Below are 21,794 nucleotides of genomic sequence, written 5' to 3'. Positions count from 1 at the left end.
TTTCTAACACTACAAATTCTATGATTCTATGCTGTACACAAAAGAAAGGAAGACATGCACACCACAGAACAAGATTTCAGTCTAAAATATCTTCAGTTATATACACCTCAAACAGTTGCTTTATTATCTTGTACTACAAGTTTTCTGATTAAAGATGAAAAAAATTGAACTTGTTTCTTGAAACTTTGAGGTTTCACTATTTATGTTTCTTTCCAGGTACCAAAATTGCTAGTTGAACTAAAGTGCTTTCACAAACAATAGAGCTTAAAGGAGATTTAAGAGCAAAAGTCAGTTGTTTTCACATATATTAACCTCTGTGTATGTAGCTTCAACTTAAAAATATCCAAAAACAGAACTGGTTTTGAAGAACAATAAATACATTCAGCTGCAAACAAAATTCACTACTGAGAGGAATATATATTGCTGGAAGTATAATACCTGCTACCAAAATAACAGCTATAAATAAAATTTGAATGGCAGCTTAAGGTATTACCTGATCTAATAGTTCTCCCTTTCTCATCACCTTCCTGAGACTCTCACAAAGAAATAACCACAGGAAATATTTCCTTACACATCAATTTTCTGCACTATGACTTACCAATTTTGCAGCTTTTCCATAATCAATCCATCGAATAGTGGCAAAGTTTGTTGACTCTGCACAATTAAAACCATGGTTAAATCCTGCATGGTATCCATATGGGAAAGTGATCATAAATTCTCCTGCCTCTTGGGTAACCTGTAACAATAAAAAAACCCACAGAAGGCCAAAATAAATAAACTTTAAAAAACCTCAAAGTGAATCACATTACAAAGCAGTTCTGGTCCTAAAGCAATAAAAACTATATATGCCTTTATAACTAACTAAAACAAATAATTTTTTTACCTTGCACAGAGATGAGATTTAATACAAACAGAAACAGTATACTTGAGACAACGCTCTTTACTCTAAAATACATAGCTAGGTGTAATACTTAACAAATTCAGAAAGAACTCAAAAAAGTTAATCTTGGAGCAGAGGTTCACTGGTAATAAAACCTGGAAGTAAAAAGAACTAGAAGACAGTATGAAGAATATATCTTTTTTACTGGCTGAGAGGAAGCAAAGACAGGCTAGATCAAAATACCCACAATTACCATTCCTAAATGTGCAGAATATCTCAAGATAAGGCTATTAAAACACAAGTTTTAATCTGCCACTGTCCTTCCCCTCTTTAGGCAAAATTTTAGAGAGCAGAAGCACTTTGGCACTACTGGCAACAAGAATTTCACGTAACTAAAGGACAAGTGGGATAGAGGGAAATTCTAAAAGATGAAAAGCTTGACTACAGTTAAACTCTGACATTGTTGTAGAGATTGAGCAAGGGTAATTTCAAAGGACTTCAATCAAAAGAAAAGCGTGTGAAGACCACTGGCTCAACAAAGTATTACAGAAAGCAGGGGAAAAAAAAGGAAAAGAAAAAGCCAACCTAAATCTCACTGCACAGTAATTATATTTTTGTATATACAAAAATAATCCAAATTCACACTAGTTTTAAGAGAGGTATCAGACTTAAAAAGGTTTTAGAGTAAACTACAAAAAAAAATGTGTGGTAACATAAATGAATCACTGGTCAGATTATTCTTTTTCAAGAGAGAAATCTCATCTTCCTATACTAGGATGGACTGCTGCTCTCCTACATGGAGAAAAGAGGAGACAGCACTTCTTGTCAACCACTAATATTCTCTCCACACAGTGACAGCTTTAATCTCTTAAAGTCAGACCACCAGAGACTTTATCAAGGACAGGCTAGTCAGAGACTTGAAATAGCACACTGTCTTCTGAATTATCTGATAAGAGTTAATGAATAAAGTAGATTATACAAAAGTAAATAATTAAAAGATATTCTCCATGCTCTGTTTGATACACATTTTACATAAAACACACATCAAACAACAGGCCCACTAAAAAGCAAACAGATCCATTTAAATGAAGCAAATAATCTGAGCAGTGACTGATGACTATTCAACAAGATGCATTTGTTGATTATAGGAAAATAAGGAGACTTCTTAGAGTCTAAATAGGTTGTTTTCAATGTGTGGCAATGCTTTGCATAAGCAATACAGTAAGAAAATTTGAAGGACAAATATGACTCTTTTTAAGGGGGTACCCTTATGACTCAAAAGCAGATAAAGGGTTAAATTTTAAACAATCACCAAAATTAAAACTCACAACTTCAAGCATTTTTCTTTTTAATGTCATGTCCTAAATCTCAGCTTTCTACTGGTATAGCTGTCTTACATTCAATGTCTGCTTTTACAATCTCCTTAAAAACTGTTATCTAATAGTTTTATAAATTCTTTGTGTGCTTTTTTGCCCAATGCAAGAACACACAGGGTTAGCACTTCAAAGAGGTCTGGTTTTGATTGTATTAAGGGATGAAGGAAAGAGAGGAAAACAAGAAAAATAGCCAACAAGGCTAGAGAAAATAAATGGATCTTACATTTTGCATGGTTAAATTTTCTGCAGATTCGTATTTAGTATATACATGCAAATGCACATATAGTTGCATATATTGTAACTGTTACTGTAGCACTTTAACAATCGCTGTGGGAATGTTTAAGAAAGATTATTCTCAACGCTAACGATTCCAAAATTTATCTCAATACACCTTCCCACTGCTGACAGTTTAGCAGGTGTTCTATTGCAACAAGCAGCAGTTCAGCTGCCACCTGGTAGGCGTAGGCTGACTTATCAGCATTCAGCACATTTCCACTTCTATCACTTTGAGCCATGAGAGATCACAGCCTGGTTCTCTCTATTCACTTTCTCACTGAATCCCATTAATTACAATTACACTTGGGTACAGTCTGCTTCCTCCAAAGACTAGGTGATAGAACCAAACTTAAATATTTAACTGTTTATAGCACTTTTTTTCCTTTTTTTCCCCATCTTTTTAGAGGATTATTATCCTCTAAATTAGAATACAGAAATAATCAAGACACCAAAATACAAAGATCAACTCCCTTTCCCCACCTCACATGTGTCATATTGAAAATAAGTATGCTGGCATTCTGCAATATGCTACTTTAAACACCAACTACTGAAAATTACACTCTTCAGAGTAATGTTCTGTAAATTCAAAACTATAAATCTGGTTATAAAACCTTCCAGCTTGGAAAGTTTCACCTGACACTTCATGATAAAGCACAAGGCTATGAAGGGAATCAGTATATTTACCTATATATTACAAAAACTGAACTCAGCAACTACATCTCCATATGATAATAAATCATTCAGAAAACAAACTACTTATTTTATGAGTAATTTATTCAAAAAAGCTTGCTTTCCCAGGTAGGCAGTGTCATTCTAAATGCCTACATTTCCTCAATTTTACACATAGGTTGACTTAAGCATGAAAAGTGAAGTGATATTCCAAAAAGGCATAAAACACATCTGTGTCTTCATCCCACCTGTGTTGCCAACAGGATTGATAACACAGAGGTGTCCTGGTTCTTGCCAGCCATGTCTTACACAGCATCAAGGCCTTTTCTGCTCCCCACATCATGCCGCCAGTGAGAAGGATGGGGGTGCACAACAAGCTGGGAGAGGACACAACCAGGACAGCTGAGCCCATGGTATCCTGCTCAGTACATAAAGCTGTGATAAAAAGAAGGCAGGGCAATTGTTTGGAGTGGTGACATTTGTCTTGCCAAGCCAGCGTTATACATGACAGGGCCCTGCTTTCCTGGGAATGGCTGAACACCTGCCTGCCCATGGGAAGTAGTGAATGAACTCGTTTTGCTTGGCTTCGGTGCACAGCTTTGCCTTTCCCTATTAAACTGTCTCTATCTCAAACTATGAGTTTTCTACTTTTATCATTCCAATTCTCTTCCCATCCCACCAATGGGAGTGAGCAAGCCCCTTTCTAGTGTTTAGCTTCCAGCTGGGCAAAAATATACATGAAAATATTCATGTTATTATTGTTATTGTTATTATTATTATTATGTTTCATACTGTTAGAAAAACACCAACTAAACCAGACAGGAAGCACTGCATTATCCTATATTTTAGACCAGGGAACCTGTTAAGCAAAATTTGTACACACATGCCCACATTACACCAATAAATAAATAGCACATACACGAAAACAGAAACCACAACAGTAAGCAAGGTGTGTGGCAAGGATAGTTTACATAACTACACTGCAGTGGGAATAAACTGAGAAAAAGTGTATATTGCTTGGTTCTTCTGAACAATTAAAAACAATCTGTGCAATGGGAAACCAGGAATCATAGCCCTTTACTGATCAAAAGCCATTTGAAAATTCAGTGTTAAGATAAACAGATATTCAGGCAGGGGACCTTCTGAATCAAGCTCTAGTCTTCTAGGTAGGTTTACAGAACTCCAAAATTAAGAATTTTAGAATTTACAAAGTGTATAGAATAAGTACACTTAAAAAAAACCCAAAGCAGTGCATTGAAAATATTTCATTAGCTGGCACCTATAGGAAGTTTAAAGTGGAAAACAATACAGGAAATCTTGTAGAAAGCAAAATAAACTGAATACTTTACATGTTTTTAAAAGCAGCTATGTAGTAAATTCATCCACAAAGACAATTTTCTTTCTCAGTTTCTGTTTGTATAATGTTGTTATCAAACATTTATTCTACCACTACCTAACAGTCAAGAATAATCATTCACTCTTTTTCTACTATGTTACAGCTTTTAAAATAGATTTTAAATTAAGTAATAGTTCTTCTGACTTCATTCCACCTTAAACCTTTCAGATCCTAATAATGATAAAGTTACATTTAACTGCATTAGAAAAGCAACATACAGACATAAAGAAATTAAACACTTGTGTTAAAATATTAGGTGTAGAACTTAAATTAGCAGTGAGTTAAGAACTGTTTCAGTCAACAGAAATTCCATCTAAGCTACCATGGAAATAAACTAAAAATAAGAAATTTTAGTAATGTCTTAGAAAAAAATCACAGAAAGGCGGTAATGGCTACAACTGTTTAATGGTAGAAAATTCCCAGCTAAAACTATTGGAAGTTCTAACACACATTTTCATGCAGCCACTACCTAAATACAAAAAAAACCTTTTGCCTCACCTTTACAATGTTTATACTAAACACAATCTAATTCCACACATGAAAGTAGAGTGTAAAAAGAAACATTAATGTACCTTGTCAAAAGGAATTCCATACTTTTTTAATATTGAGGGAGAAATCAGAGTCATCTTGTGGCGAAGAAAAGCATCACATCCTTGAGAGCTGCTTGGAAAGAACCCTAATAAGGCAAGAAAAGCAAAACTGTACATCTTTTCATTAAATCAAATATGATATCTTTGTAATATTTTTCAAAACTTAACAGTGTTTAAACTTGGTTTAGAATTTTTTATCATGTCCTTCCTAGGTTCTGAGAGATTTCACAAAATCAAATGCACCTCCTACGTTTTTCAACTGCTTTCCAGGGGCAGGGACTACAGGGTTGTCAAGAAGTGAAATAATTTAGAATAAATCTGGACCTGTACATTTAGGCGTATTTTCTTACCATTAAGAGAAATCATTGGTGCTGGGAGCTTTTTTTATGTTAATGTTCATTCTACACACAGGAAAATCAACTGCAGTAAATAAATTTAGAAGGAGTCCATGAAGACTAGGTTTACCTAGCACTCACAAACAATCTACACAGCAAAAAAATACAACTTTCTAACTTCATACAATCTGCTGTGTATTCCTCTCATGTAAACATTAGTTCATCATTCACAGAAGCAGCTTAATTCTTGGAAAAACACATTCATTATTCAATTATTAAAAAGAAAAACAACAATCACTTTCAATCAACTATCTGAATATAATTTTCCGTAATATATCGCTTTCTCTCTAATGTTAGATTTAACTTCTTCACTCTGGTGAGTCTTACATATTATGTTCATTAACCACCCTAAAACTCCAGAACAATTTTAAAGTTATCGCATTATAGTTGTTATATTCTTTGTACATTCAATCTAGCACACTCACCAGTACTGGAAGAGTAATATTTTTCTGATTTCTCAGAAATAAGGTTAAGCAGCACTTAAACAGCAAAGGTATAATGTAGACTTCTGCTGGTCAATTTACGAGGAAGCCTGTCAAGTTGCCCTGAGACCAAATTTTATTCAAATTCATCATTCTTAATTTTTTTCTCACCAACAAGCCCAGATTTCTTTACTCTGTCTTTGAATTGCAAATAATGTTGTAAGTTTCAAAAAGTACTATTTGATAGACACAGTTTTATATATGTGTGGCTTCACTGACTAGAAGACAGTTAAAAGAAACTAGCCCACAATTAGCGAACTCCAGCAAAAAAATTGCAACTCTTTTTTCGCAATTAATGCCTATAACATAAATTATATCAATCAAAACTTTAAAATCTACAGATTATGAGCATCAAGAATTGCAGTCCTGAGCAGTATAATCATAGAAATACACAAGAACTTACAGTGAAAAATGTGATTGAAAGTGATACTTGAGACTTGAGGGAAGAGCTGGTATGAAAAGTAGCTAAAAGCTTTATCAATTAAAGCAGAGGAGTTTGACTGAATTTTTCTTGAGAAAACAAATTTTGTACCAAATTATATTACTGCAATATGCTTAATTAGCTCACTACAAGATGATAAAAAGCAAACGATGGGCAGACATCCAAAACTTAAGTTGTACCGCTCCAGCTCCAAGAGATCAGACATAGCTCTGGCAAGTCCAAGCAGAAGGCAGGCCAGTTGCTGAATTCCAAGAAAGTTGCAAGTAACACGGAGCAGCAGAACACAACCTGTTCAAAATCCACTACCAGAAATTTACAGGAGAACAACTGCTGTGGTTACAGAGCCCTCACAGTGAAATCCAAGTGCAGCCTATACATTCTGTACCACTATAACATATTTTTTGACTTGTCAAAGTCTACACTTTTTCAGCCTCTTATTTTCTCAAAGGAACTCCCCTTCAATGAACAAGGAAGGAAAGGAAGGTAGTGTTTCCTCATTACAAGATTCTCTTTATCAGAAAGTCTTTTGTCTGCCAGGCTAAATGTAAGGTCACACAAGCTTTTCTTCCAGAAAATAAAATCCCTGTGGGAGAACTGGCTAACAGATGTAAAAAGTACCGAATAGAGGGCTTTGCATTAGAAATATTACAAGACTCTTACAAAAACATTAAATGCAGGCCAATTCAAGATATGCCCATAACATTAAGATCCATTCTGAAATACCAAGCTGATGTTAGAATTACCAGTTTAAAGGATTACCATATAATCCTGCATGTTTAGTGAAATCCCACATCCAAAAGAAAAAATACTATCTAGAGTGTAACTACTATTCAGATTCTGGAGTACATTCATGCTTTTAAGACACATGTGAAATCTAATTTAATCCATTAACATTAACCCATTAACTGTAAATGAGTTCTGCAAGAGCAGGTATGTTGTAGGAATTCACATGTAACCCCAGTTTCTTGGATGATCCCTTGAGACATGGCAGACCTATACACTATTCATCTTCTTGGAAATGATTACAAAGAAACAAAATAAGAATTCAAAACAATTACTTCCAAGAAGCCAAGGAGAAATAATCACTCAGGGTAAAACGAAATAAGGTTGCTCATTGATTTATGTCCATGAGAAAAAGACAATCAAATTGAAAATTCTCCAATCCATGATTTACAGAAACACGGACATTTTTAACAGCTAGAGCAGAATTAGAACAGTCTACATGGTAAGTATGTGATTCAACACTTGGTGACCAAATGTACAAACAACTACAGTGAGAGTACCTTTATCCACCAAACTCAAGGTCCCTCTCAGCTTTTTAAAACCCTGATTTACCTAACCCAAGCAGCAACAGCAGAGAGTATTTGAAAGCAAAAGCTTCAGACTGTATTAACAACCAAAATCATGCCCTTAGAAAACACCAAATATATACTCTAACAGATCACATAGCCCAAAATACCTAGTCTTACCAATGCTATTTGTACAAACAAAATTAAACTACTTTAACAGCAGTACTGGGCTGGTGAAGACACATCCTTTGTCAATGCTATTCCACCTCAGCATGATGTTTCCATAGAATTTAAGGGTTTATAATCCAAATATATGCTAGATAGAAGTCAAAGCCTTCTCATCTTTGGGGAAAAGGTGGAAGCAGTGGGCACTCAGCAGATTCCTAGCTGTGGATCCTTGTGTGTGTCTATTCCAACTCAGAATATTTTGTGATTCTGTGACTGAGGAAGACAGAATTCACACACAGAAGGCAGTGCTGCACTGAGTCTTTAAAGTGTATATGAAATGGTTCAGGGATATAGAACATATTTTAAAAAATAAGTCCAAATCTCTAAATTATTGAGGGATGGTGAGCATTGCTACCTGGCAGTCTCATTTTTCCTTTCCACCCTGAGAACGTCTTTCCAACATATCACATGCAGCTCATATTAGATGACCACATCAATATCACACCTACCACTCGGGCAAACTGAAGTGGATTGGGTTCCATTCCCTGGTTGCTTAGCATTTTCAAGATATTTGGAATGCTCCTCTGTGCTACTAAGAACTTGCCTGTAGTGTTTTCAATTACATTGTCCAGCTAAAATCATATATGCACAAATTACAATACTATTCCTGAAAGTATAATTCTTCAACTCCATTGGACTGAACAGGTTGGTTTGCTATATTATACCTTGAATGATCAAGGAAATCACAATTTGGTCACTAATAAAGTAATTATTTAATGACATCACATAAAATCATACTCTTAAGGAACTTTCAAATCAAATCCTGCCTAGTGCAATGAATGAAGCTAGACATCCTAAAATTTTCAACACTTCCTTACTCAAGATTTCACCTGAAATTCAAAGGTGCTGCACTTCTAGTTAATCTTTTTTAAAAAAGAAAAAAGTAAAATAAAATCATAAAACTTTCAACATAAGAAAAATAACACCCTAAATTGCAAATATCTTTAATGTAATTTAATATTAATGAAAGTAAAATAAATCAAATTAACATAATTAAGCTCTAGGTTATGATTTTTTTAATACTTATGCAGACCTTCATTTAAGGGACTGTCTTGGGGTGACAGATCTTTACTATTGAAACAAAGGCAGAGATTAAAGAAGTACTGAGTTTTCTAGTAATTCTCTTTTTAGATTTTGCTTTGGTAGGTATAAATACAAACTTTATATAATTTATTTAAATTATTTTGCCATGATCTGAACTAGTTTGATTTAACTTTCTGTGTTGAACATAAAAGAAATTAGGAGGGTAAGTTTGCATGACAACAACCATCACAAAGAAAAAATGGCAATTTGTATGCTATACAAAGCAGAGTACAAAAGCCACAAACAGGCTTTCAAGTGGTATGAAATACGACCATAGGTATGCCCAGATGAACATGTATGTACAACCCTTAAGTTTATTATCTCTTAAATAAAACTTTCCTAACTTGACTAATATGAGTTGAGAAAGCCTTCAATTCTTCAACTGCTGATGTTTTCTCATTCAAGAGCCTTAGAAGTTACTCAATTTCTACTTCAAGTCTCATTTCAACAATTATTTTGCTGTCATACACAACAGGTAATGACTTCTGCATGAAATGAAGTAATTAATACTATACACCCTACAAAGCTTTGTATAACAACCATACATACTTACAATATAGTAAACTTCAGTTTCTTCTTTAGCATAATTGAACATCACAGATAGACATCATCTCCCTTCTGAAACAGTTTCTGCACTCAAATGATCTCTTAAAAGATTTTCAAAATCCTTCAATCTTTCATTTCTCATTTTCCACTCTGCCTCTATTCTCTTTATTTTCTAACCCATTTTGTGAAATAAAAAATCCTTAAGAATACCATGGTATTACAGATTAACATAACAGCACGTATAAAAATTGCAGTTAACAGCTCACTTGAGATTTTTATTACATTTATGTCTACATAAAATTAAAAAAAAAAATCTACATAAATGAGAAAGCAGCTGAAGGGCAAAATCAAACTGTTGTCTTTATTAGATGCAAGTCTAATGTTTTTCAGACAAAGCATTTGTAGGCGCCACAGTCAATCAAGATTTCAATGGAAAGCAAAAATGAAAGCATTCATGCACAAAAGGCATGTGCTATAATTGTGATGTGCAGACAAGATAATGGAAAATATTCTAGCCTTCCTTTAATTTTATCAACTGCTGCCTTGACTTAGACAACCTGTCACATGTAATGTATTATTTTATTATTTTAATTATTCAATTCATTCAATTAATTCAGTAGGCATCTGGTCATCAGAGCTAACCTTCTTGAACAAACTACCTTTTTTTGCCTTCAAATGTTGCACTCATGCAAAAATATTTTCACTACACATGCTATTAAATATAGAGGTCTCATTTACACTGTTTTATTAATGTTTTCTCTTAAGTGACTTGCAGCCGTGCAGCTTCCTTTATACTTTCACCTTTGTAAGACACCTTACTGTGAAACAGGCTGCATTTTAGAAGGCACCAGTTGCAAAGTAGAAGATCACAGCATGGAAACAGTAAGAAATTGTAATTTTCAGTTTAAAAAAAAAGGTCCGTTATCTTTATTGTTAAGTACTACAGCATCATCTTCTACACTCCATTCGCAGCTATTAGCTGGACCAAAAATATCATGAAAACAATCTACTCACAAAAAAATATCCCAGACTACATTAAAATCAAATATTAAAAACTTAGCTTCATAGACAGTATCTCCTAACTCATCTATCTTATATCGCTGCTACAATAATAATCTCTGTATGAGTACCTAGTTTTCCTACAGAAATACAGTTTCATTCACTAAATGTAATGGAATAAACACTATTTGAAATTTTATCATCTCTGTTCAGTATCTGATTCTATGGTTTATTTGCTATTTTCTATTCAAAACATAGTACTGAAATAAAAATATTTAAGTAATTATCATAAACATGATTCATCAAGGAAGTTTTACATTCACCCCACAGTTCTTTATAACTTATATTATCAAGAGCAGCAGTGGACAATTTACACTGTGCAGAAGTGCCCAATTCTGACTAGCACTCAGACATCAAGACCCTGCTCCTCAGTAGAAGCTACTGGTTTCTGAAAAACAGTGGGCTTGGAGATTTCCATTTCTCTGATGCTTAATGTCCCACTTCTATTACTGTACTACGCCACCATCAGCAGTAAGAGGGCTGTGCACCTTCAGGACAGTTTTCTAACATAACACTTTCTTTTTCATGTAGCAAAAACATGTATCTCCAAAAGTTACCTACTTCCTGAATTTGTATACGTTACTCTACTATCTCCAAAAATCAAGGTATTTCAAACAAAAATCTGAAGGAGCTTTTTTTTGTCTGCAACAAATAATGCCATGCCTCAATACGACTTTATTTTTAGAAATGGGTGAACAAGTGTTACTGAAGCTGCCCATCCCCTTCTCTCACTGAAAATAAAGAAAAATTCGATGCATACTCAACTACAGGACACTTAAACTTGAATGAAGAACACTGCACAGCTGTTATCAAGCAATATGAAATCTATAACAAATGCCAGAGCAGCCATAAAATCACATGAAAAGTCTATCTACCCAAAGACGTTACTCCCATCAAATGTCAGAACTGTGTACAGAGAAGTGTTTACATACTGCATGAAAAGTTGCCTTCCTCTGACTAATCTAGTAGCAAATAGTTGCTGCTCCAAGGCTTCCAAAGCCAGGGGCAGTTCCTATGCTCCTCTAACAGATTTCTGTGCCGCTGTGTTCCAATCTCCCTCAGAATCCATGAAAATTTTAGAATCCACCAAGGAGAGTACGAAATGCCTACTGTGAAATAAACCATCTCCTTAGGCTTACTTTGAACCTGCCAAGACACTTCACTTGGAGTCTCTACATACACTGGAAAACTCAATGGACAATAGCTTTTTGTCACTTTGCCCACACCAGTCATCACAGATCTTTACTATACCCCCTTCCCTTTATTTACATTCCTTCTCATTCAGAAGTTAGAGCTTACTAGCAATTATGAAAAGGAAAAGGCAATTTTTTCACCAGTCCCTCTCTGAAACTTTTCCAATTCTCTACTTCTTTTACTCCTATCATTTCTTGTAAAACTAAATTATTGTATCATGCTAAGTTGATGTCCATTGCCCAGCCTACATGTTCCAATTTGTTTACCAGTGAAAACCAAAGTGTATAAAGGTCTATACTTTGCACTTGAAGAAGAAACTGCAAAGCAAAGAAAATGAGTGGTAACTTTCTCAAACAAAACTATGACAAAATTTAGGAATAGGAAATGTAATTATCCAGGTTGAAATCTGTTCTCCTGAGACATGCTTTTAAGACTGGAAATTCACAGGTCTTTACTTTCACATCTTTAACTGCCTTCCTACTGTTCTCAGCAACAGTTTTATAATAGCTCAGAAAAGGAGTCATGCACCTATATAGTAAGAAAAAAAAAAACGGCTGTGAAAACAAAATGTACACAAATTTTCAGAATTTTGTCCTGATACACAAGATATAAATATGAACTTTCAATAGCATTCCTTCCCTCTAATTCCATTTCATTAAGCACTCCATTCCATAATTCCTTTAATACTTAATAGCAAGCTATAAAACATGAGCTGCCAGGCCAAGAAACATCCCTAAATATTCCCATGTTCATAATTTGCACTCTTAATTTAGAAACAAAAATAGAGATGCAGTATTACTGAAAATAAAACAAATTACTGAGTGAGAATCTTTCTACAGACTAGTGATGTTTATCCCTTAGACCTCAACCTTACAACCGTTATCTCTGCTCCTTCTCCCAAATGTTTCTGCCATCTCTAAATTACAAAAGCCAATACATGCTTTAGCTAAAGTGGATCTATATGCCTGTTCAGTAGTCAGCAAGCTGTTCACAAATTAAGACCTAGCGTTTCTACATTTTGTCTGCTTACTCTCTCACAGAGGTACTAACCAGGACTCCATCCTCTACCCAACCATCAACTTCAATAAAACTTTTGGAGATTCATCTGTCTTCAACATTTGTATCTCTGTGTCAAGTTTGGGTAAGAAGTTAAGACTTAAAAAGTTGCTTATGAAAAGAAGCTAGGACAAGAAAAAGCAAGGGCACAAAGGAGACAAAGCCTCATTTTTGTAAGTTTCACTAAGCTAAAAATGCCAGTACAAAATAAAGTTCTAAGAGAAGGAAAAAGAAAACAAAAATTTAATTCTTAATTTAAAATTTTAAATTAATTAAAAATTTAATTCTTCAGAGCAATAATACCGTAGACACATAAAAGTCACAAACATTAAGTAATAAAACAGTAGGTGAGTCAAGAACAATGTTTCTCACTTTCCTGGAGGTTTGTCCTTCAAACATCATACATATGGAAATATTGAAAATACTACCTTGAGCTAGTCTTTCAAGCCGTTTCCCATGCTCTGGAGGAATAGCGTACCTATAATTCACATAAAGAAAAGGATTAAATGCTTAAAGACATAATTAATACAAAAACCATCATTCATGTGTGATAAATATCTAATAATACAGAAGCCAAAAAGATTAAAGACTAAAACATTACACAGAAAAAAGGTATACCAACATCTAAGGAAAAAATACAGACATTGGGTTTTGGGAAGGCAGGAGTTTGAGAAAAAAAATTATTATTTCTAGTTTAAACATTATATTATGTAGTTCCAAAATGTTAAATTCACTATTTAAAGTCATGTACATTGACAATATTTGATATTATTACATCACCACAATTAAAAAAGAAACACATACTTTATTTTTCGAAATGAAATGAAAAAGTGTTAAGTAAGTCTCATTTATACAAGTTTAACTTCTTTGAATTTCATTATGCTTCACAAGACACAGGGGTTTAACAGAAAAATATGAGCATTAAACATCTCTTTTTTCCTATAAGCAAAAGCTGTGGAATAAAAGGGTTACTTGCCCTTGTAGAATCATTACAATTAAGAGTTTTAAATTATTAAAGAAATAGATTTTCTTTAATTTAAAGAACTGTGCATATCTTAGAACCCCACTGTTCTTACAATAATCTAATTTTTTTAAAATTCCACATGCTATCTGCAACAATTCAGCAAAAATACAAAAGAACGTTATTTTAATGCTTACTGCAGCCAAAAAATAGAAACCTATTGAAAAGCTGTTTCATTTCTGCTTCTCTTTGTTATTAACATATTTACTGCACTTCATGGATTTACTGTATGTTTTAATTAGGATTTATTATTGACTTTAACTGCTTTAATATGTGATATAAAAGGCTTTTGTTTCAGTTTACTGTTGCAATAACACCGGATTGATTCTTCTCTATAAAAAAAATATGGTTCAGAAAAGAAGAAAATATATATTCAGCTGTATAAGATAACCCAAATCCACACTGTTAAATTAAGTAAACATAGAGCCTTTTACTACACTACGAACACATTTCATTTATCAGCCCTGAAAACTCACTCAGAAAAACATGCAATAAACATCCCCGTACCTCGAGTTGTTATTTGCACACACATTACAATTCTACTCTATTACAAATGAAACACCTGCATAGAAGGAAGACCACTACAGAAGTCAGTGCAAAACACATGCATACTAACAACCCACTCCAAATGGTATTAAACAGAGACTTTCTGCTTACTATGCTCAATGTTTGCAGTTTTAATCAGAGTTTTGCCGTCTCATAAAAATGCACTTTGTTTCTCTCCATTTGTACTTCCAAAGTGTTTGTGACCATTTTTCATGCCATATTACACATGCACCCATGTATCCATACCAATCTAAACTACGTTTGCCATCCTTCACCCTCTATCAGAGAAAAATGCTACGTATAGCATTAGATACTGTATTGTATGTCTTTAAATACACAACTCCAGAAAGCAAAACATGAACAGATAAGGTTTATGTCTAACAAAAAAACTCAAAACTAGATACTGTGCTTTACTTTACTCGACTCTAATTGAACTGGTGTTCCTCCTAAAATGTTACTTCTTCAAAAGTACAGGTTAATAATAATATGGAGCTACATGCTGCCATTTGTACACATAAACATGTCAATATTACAAAAAATACAAAAGTGAGTAACGCTCTCAGTAAGTCTTCTGGAAAGACAGTGCATAGTTTAACTGGACTACAGCTATTTATTTAGCTAATCTAAAATTACAAAGCAATACAATACATTCAATGCAAGTTGCTGCTTTTCATTATAGTCTTCACTTGGGTTGTGTGGTAACATCTGCTACTCAATCCTTTACTTCTTCCCACTGTTGCAATTGCTTGTTCCTCACAGCTAAGACAATTACTAAGGAATGGAGACAGATGACCCTTTGTACTATCACACATTAGGAGTCCCAAAGTCACTCTCAAGACTGTTCAGGCTTGGTTCCTAACACAATTTTTTAGAAACTGAGCTTAGCACATGTGCACCTGGCACATGTGAACGACATGGTGAACGACATGAATCTTGCTGGATTCTTGGTCTACTCTAAATTAAACAAAAAGCTCTCAAATTCAAATAACCAAATCAGAGAAAAAAAATCACTCTTAGTCTCAACACCTAGTTTATACGAGAATTTGAGCAGTTAAAAGCTTATAAAAATATCTTCAGCTTGTGTCCAGCTTTCTTTTAGCCAGATTCCCAAACAGCCACTAACATTTGTTTGACTTCTCCCATATTAAGGTCAAGTCCAGACACCTTCAAAGCAAATGCAATTGACATTAAATGGTAAATCACTAAGATGCGAAAAGAGTGTTTCTTAGATAACAAGCAAATAAAAAGCAAAAAGTAAAGACAGAAAGAGAAATGGTGACACTAACTAGATTTTAATTTTACCAGTTCACAAAGACATACTTTGTAAAGTATGAAGAGTCCTGTTCATTGCTAGTCATACAACAAGGACAGAAAAAATACGGTACATATATTTATCTACTATTGTTCAAAAACATCTTCTGAAATGTGTCTTAGTTCAGCAAATCAAGGATACTGGCAACAAGATAACTACAAATAAGTAATAAATATTAAACAAGTCATTAACTGGTAATTCTGAAACTTTTTAATGTATGTTTTCATGAGTAATGCTTCTACACTATTTTTCAGTGTAATTTAACTAATTGCACCAAAAAAAATGAATCGTTGCTTTACTGTGCGAAAACTACTCAGCCAACCAAGATGATCATCACACAAGCAGCCTCTTCTGCCCACCCAATCATTCTCATGTCAGTGACTGTTGAGGAATGGTTAGAGGATCAGGGACATGGGTCCCTGGAAGAGCTGTACAAGCAAACACCTTTTTAGCTTGACATAAGCAGGCCTCTTGCTAACTGCAAAAAAAGGAAATCGCGAGAACAGAAATCATGAGAATAAAGAAAGAAGGCAAGGACACAAACACAGTGTTCTTGACAATCCTGTTATAGGTAAACAACAGGACATGCTGACAAGATGTACTGACCATGAGAGATGAGGAAGAACCCTGATTTCCCAAAATCGCAACATTAGCAATACGTGCAAAATGTAGCTTTTTACCCAGCGTCAACAGAGAAGTGACAAGTATGCATATTTGAGTGTATGAAAGCAAAGCCTGAATTTCAATAAACTGAAGCTTGCATTATCAATCACACTGATTGTCTGCATGTCTTCCCTCGCCGGAGTCAACATCATGGCGCCCGAACAGGGACGTCTCTTATCTCATTCTCACTGACTGAAGCGAGAGACCGGAGAAGCACCGGTAGCAGCGACCGGAGGGCAGAAGATCGGCAGCTGCAGGCAAGCGTCTGATCTGTGCCTGGACTGACCTACAGAGGGGTCCGTCGTCTGGCTGACAAGGTCTAACCTGAAAAGGCTGCACAACTCCTGTTGACAGGGAAAGCGTTAGGACACAGGTATGGAAACAGAGGTGGCCCTTGATTTATTTTTACGCTTTTTAGAAAAGCAGGAAGTTAAAGAGACAAACCTTTGTAAGGATTTAAATGGTTTAGTGGCGTTTGGAAAAAAGCAAGGGTTCTTTAAGGACCCAGAATCATTTTTTCACGAACACCAGTGGCAAGAATATGGTGCTTGTTTATGGAATCTAGTTATAGACAATAGTAAAGAAGCTAAGAAGTTAATGAAGCCATGGAGAGCAGTAACTAATTGCCTTAAGCAGTAACATGTTGAAAAACAGGCAGCAGCAGTTGCAACTGTCCACCTAGAAGGGAAAGACACCCCACCTGGTATGATGTCATTAGGAAGTGATTATGTCCCCATGCCTCCAACAATGAACACTATAGTTGTTTGACCTCCTACAGAGAAAGCTGCGATATCAGCGGGAACAACAGGGGAAGGGTCCAAACCCGAGCCCACTGCTCCTCCCTTGGAGTAGGAAAGTGAGCTATCAGAAAGTGAGGAGGAAGAACTAGAGCAGGAATACCAGATACCATAAAAGTCTTGTTACTACTAACAGCATTGGTAGCAAAGGAAAAATTAAGGCATGCCGAATCCCAAGTACAAGAGTTAATCAAGTTAATTGGAGGAACATAGCAAAAGCAGCTCTTGAGCATAAAGACTATGAACTCATAGAATCTATCGGAGATCCTTTAGCTTTCCCCGTAATTTATCAGATAGATAGAGAAGGTATAGCAGGAGAGTATAATCCCGTGGACTGGAAGTTGTTAACTCAGCTACGAGGCACATTCAATGAGTCAGGGCTGCACAGTGAACCAGCTAAGCAAATGTTAAACTACGTATGGGGAAGTGGAATTCTCTGCCCAGAAGATATTAAAACTATTGTCAGTATAATTATGACTCCGTCACAATTAATGTTGTGGCAGGCACATTGGAATCGGCTTTGTGATGCCTCTGCTAACGCTCCCCATGACCCACAAGACCCTTTAAATGGGGTCACAGTGGAGCAGCTTATGGGTGTTGGGCAGTTTGCCAGAGTTGAAATGCAAGTACAAGTGGGGCCAGAAAGATTATTGGAAGCTATGCGACTTGCATGGCAAGCGATGTCCTATATAAAAACAACACCCCCTCAGCCTTCCCACCTGTTGATCAAGAAAGGAAGGGATGAGTCATTTGCAAGCTTTGTTGATAGAGTTACTAATGCTATAAACAATTCTGATGTACAAGAATGGATGAAAGGAGCATTGTTAAGACAGTGCATAATAGAAAATTGTAACTCTGCCACCCAATCCATAATAGCTACATTGCCAGCAGGCGCACCGGTAGAACCGATGCTAGACAGAATGAGCCGAGTGCCAGTAGGGCCACACGCTATGCTTGTGGAAGCTGTTAAAGAGTTAGGGAAAGACCTAGTGCACGCCCAAAACCAAGCTTTTGCAGCCCTTGCCCCACTGAAAGGAGCAGAAGCACCGAGAAGTGGGAAAGTCTGCAACAAACCCATGCATTAGTGCATGAACAACTAAGCCAAGGACATTTGCAACCATCTACGAGTCCATGGAATACTCCTATCTTTGTGATCAAAAAGAAATCAGGAAAGTATCGGTTATTGCATGATTTGCATGCCATTAATGCTCAAATGCAAGCCATGGGAGCCCTGCAACCTGGTCTTCCCAACCCTGCAGTTGTGCCCGAAAACTGGCATTTGTTAATAGTAGACTTAAAAGACTGCTTTTTTACTTTGCCGTTGCATCCTAATGACATGCCTCGTTTTGCCTTCACCCTCCCTGCTATAAACAGGAAAGGACCTGCGTCTCGATATGAGTGGACAGTGCTTCCACAAGGAATGCAAAACAGCCCCACCTTGTGTCAAATGTATGTTGATGCTGCCTTAAAGCCAGTTCGGACACAGTGGCCAAAAACTATTATTTATCATCACATGGATGACATCCTTGTCGCTCAGCCAGACCCACTAACCCCCCAACAAGAACTTTTGCTTACTAATCAGCTAAAACAGTATGGCTTGATTGTTGCACCAGAAAAAGTTCAGCGTACACCTGTTTGGAAGTATTTAGGGTGGAGCATTACCGAAGCACAAATCAAGCCACAAAAATTAACAATTCAAACTAATATTAAGACCCTGCAAGATGCACAAAAACTCATGGGTGACTTGCAGTGGTTATGGCCAGTCATAGGCATCAGTAATGAAGACCTAGAGGTACTGAGACCTCTGCTGAGAGGGACTGATCCCTCTTTGCCGGCTCAGCCCACACCAGAACAAATCGATACTATCCAGCGTATCAGTACCGTTATTGCAGATAGAGCAGTTGATCGTATGGATGCTGATCTTCCAGTCGATTTTACTGTCCTCCACGGAGACAGTCAACTTATCAGTGGACTGACTCAGTGCAAAAAGAAAAAGGGGGAGCAAGTTAGGGTCCTGGAATGGATGTTTACAAGCCTACAGCCCAAAATAACATTGCAACAAAAAATTGGAAATGTTGCAGAATTAGTACAGAAAGGCCGCAACCGCATAATACAAGTCACTGGACAAGAGCCAGGAACGATTTATTTGCCAATGAAACACGATGAGCTCAATCGGTACTTGCAACACTCTCAAGCTCTACAAATCAGCCTGCTAAGCAATGCCCAGCAAATTGAAGTACAGCCGCTTAAAACCCCCGTACTGAAATGGATGGCTCAGCATACGTGGATTCAGATCCCTAAAAGAAGTAAACAACTACAAGGAGCAGTAACAGTGTTCACCGACGCCGGAAAGAAGTCTCGGCGAGCAGCTGTGACGTGGCAAGTTCAAGGTCAATGGTGTCATCAGATACTAGAGGCTGAACCTGGAGACTCTTTGCAGACCCTTGAATTAGCTGCAGTGGTCTGGGCATTTAAGTGGTGCTTGACTGTTAAGCTCAATGTAGTGTCAGACTCTTTATATGTTGCTGGCATCGTAGAAGGAATAGAGGATGCTAGGATAAGGGACATAAGCAATTGGAGCTTATTTGAGCTGCTGCGTCAGCTCCAATCAGTCATTGGTCAGAGAACGTGTGCCTATGCTATAATACACATCAGGAGTCACAAATGACAGAGGGCCTGGGCAAAGGGAATGCTTATGCAGATCAATTAGTCTCAATGACAGTACCATTGAGTGAGTTTGCAAAGGCACAAGAAGTCCATAGCACATTCCACCAGAATGCCAGAGGCCTTCATAGACAGTTTGATGTTACTATGGAGGAAGCTAAGAGAATAATATAGGCATGTCCTACACATAGCCATCATGGTCCGGGCCTCGGTATTGGGGTTAATCCCCGAGGCTTAGGCCCGAACAAAATATGGCAAATGGATGTGACCCATGTTCCCGAGTTTGGCAGACTGAAGTATGTGCATGTCACCACAGACACTTGCAGCAAGTTTATATGGGCATCATTTTCTGTTACTAGCCCAAGGACATGGTTGTGAAGATTTTGAAGGAATGTGTTGTATGAATTTATCCGACCATTCCCGATCGATTCACAGGCAGATAAAATGAATTGCATCAATTAACCACACAATTGCAAAAAGAAGAGAGGGATGGTTGATCACTGTAGGACTACTAATATTATTCATAATAGTGTGCTTACCTTGCCTGTGCCAATGCTTGCAAAGAATGATATACAAAGTTACTACATCTGTGACTAACCAGGTGTTGCTTGTACAAAAAGAAAAAGGGGGAATTGTTGAGGAATGGTTAGAGGATCAGGGACATGTGTCCCTGGAAGAGCTGTACAAGCAAACACCTTTTTAGCTTGACATAAGCAGGCCTCTTGCTAACTGCAAAATAAAGGAAATCGTGAGAACAGAAATCATGAGAATAAAGAAAGAAGGCAAGGACACAAACACAGTGTTCTTGACAATCCTGTTATAGGTAAACAACAGGACATGCTGACAAGATGTACTGACCATGAGAGATGAGGAAGAACCCTGATTTCCCAAAATCGCAACATTAGCAATACGTGCAAAATGTAGCTTTTTACCCAGCGTCAACAGAGAAGTGACAAGTATGCATATTTGAGTGTATGAAAGCAAAGCCTGAATTTCAATAAACTGAAGCCTGCATTATCAATCACACTGATTGTCTGCATGTCTTCCCTCGCCGGAGTCAACATCAAGTGACCAGAAACAGAATGTGAAACAATTTGAGTTCCATTCTTCCAATGCCATGCGTATGCACAGATAATAGCATCAGTTGCAAGCAAATTTAGTGTGATGCTAAATACTTAACCAAACTACTTCTCTAAATCCCATGTTATATATATAGACAAGGTAAAAACAGCTGATGTTTCTTCCTGCAGATTGGTATTTTTAAAATTCAAAAGCTGCAAACCCGTGAAGTGTTTTTACAACTAAATATCATCAGTTTTTTTCAAAGTTAACCATATTCATTGGTTTTATACTTGGCAACAGACAACTTGCAACATTCACATTGTATCAAAATAATGCTATCTAACTCCAGGCATCGAGCTCAGAATCACATGACCCTTTTACTAGCAACTGACGTACTCTATTACCTATTTAGGGGGCTCATATTTATTATACATAAACCTGATAAATACCTTTTCAAAATATAAGCAAATTTAAATTTCATAAACTTCATTTAGGAAGCTAACACATTTTTTGTTTTGAGAGGGGGAAATTTGAAATTCTGTTGTTACCAAAAATTTTCCTATTCAATCTAAATATTTTAAGAAACACAATCCTTTTCCACAAGGGAAAAACAAGACAATCAAAACTTCTCCTTTTCTTCTAAGCCCTGTGTAAAGTTCTTCCACTTTGTGAAAAACATTGAAACTATCAAATGATTGCTCTCTTTCACGCACAATAACCCATCTGGGCTACTGACAAACCACTATATTATTTGATTATAGATACTTT

At 36.2% G+C, this 21,794-nt stretch overlaps 1 protein-coding gene across 8 annotated transcripts in view; it reads right to left on the bottom strand.

The window, feature by feature from the left end:
* The window catches only part of KDM4C (lysine demethylase 4C), a 261,863-nt gene that overhangs the window by 205,291 nt on the left and 34,778 nt on the right, over nucleotides 1-21,794 (bottom strand). For 7 of the 8 annotated variants that reach the window (XM_069001135.1, XM_069001136.1, XM_069001138.1 and 4 more), the window contains exons 6-8: nucleotides 13,390-13,439; nucleotides 5,170-5,273; nucleotides 599-736 (exon numbers count right to left, since the gene is read on the bottom strand). In XM_069001135.1, coding sequence (XP_068857236.1) covers nucleotides 599-736; nucleotides 5,170-5,273; nucleotides 13,390-13,439 — 292 coding nt within the window. Of the gene's footprint in view, nucleotides 1-598; nucleotides 737-5,169; nucleotides 5,274-13,389; nucleotides 13,440-21,794 lie in introns of those variants that run through there. The other variant, XM_069001144.1, reaches the window with a different exon arrangement.

This window comes from Aphelocoma coerulescens, assembly GCF_041296385.1.
Source record: "Aphelocoma coerulescens isolate FSJ_1873_10779 chromosome Z unlocalized genomic scaffold, UR_Acoe_1.0 ChrZ, whole genome shotgun sequence".
NCBI lineage: Eukaryota > Metazoa > Chordata > Aves > Passeriformes > Corvidae > Aphelocoma > Aphelocoma coerulescens.
The sequence above is the reverse complement of the archived record's forward strand: the minus strand, read 5'-3'. Positions and strand labels throughout refer to the sequence as shown.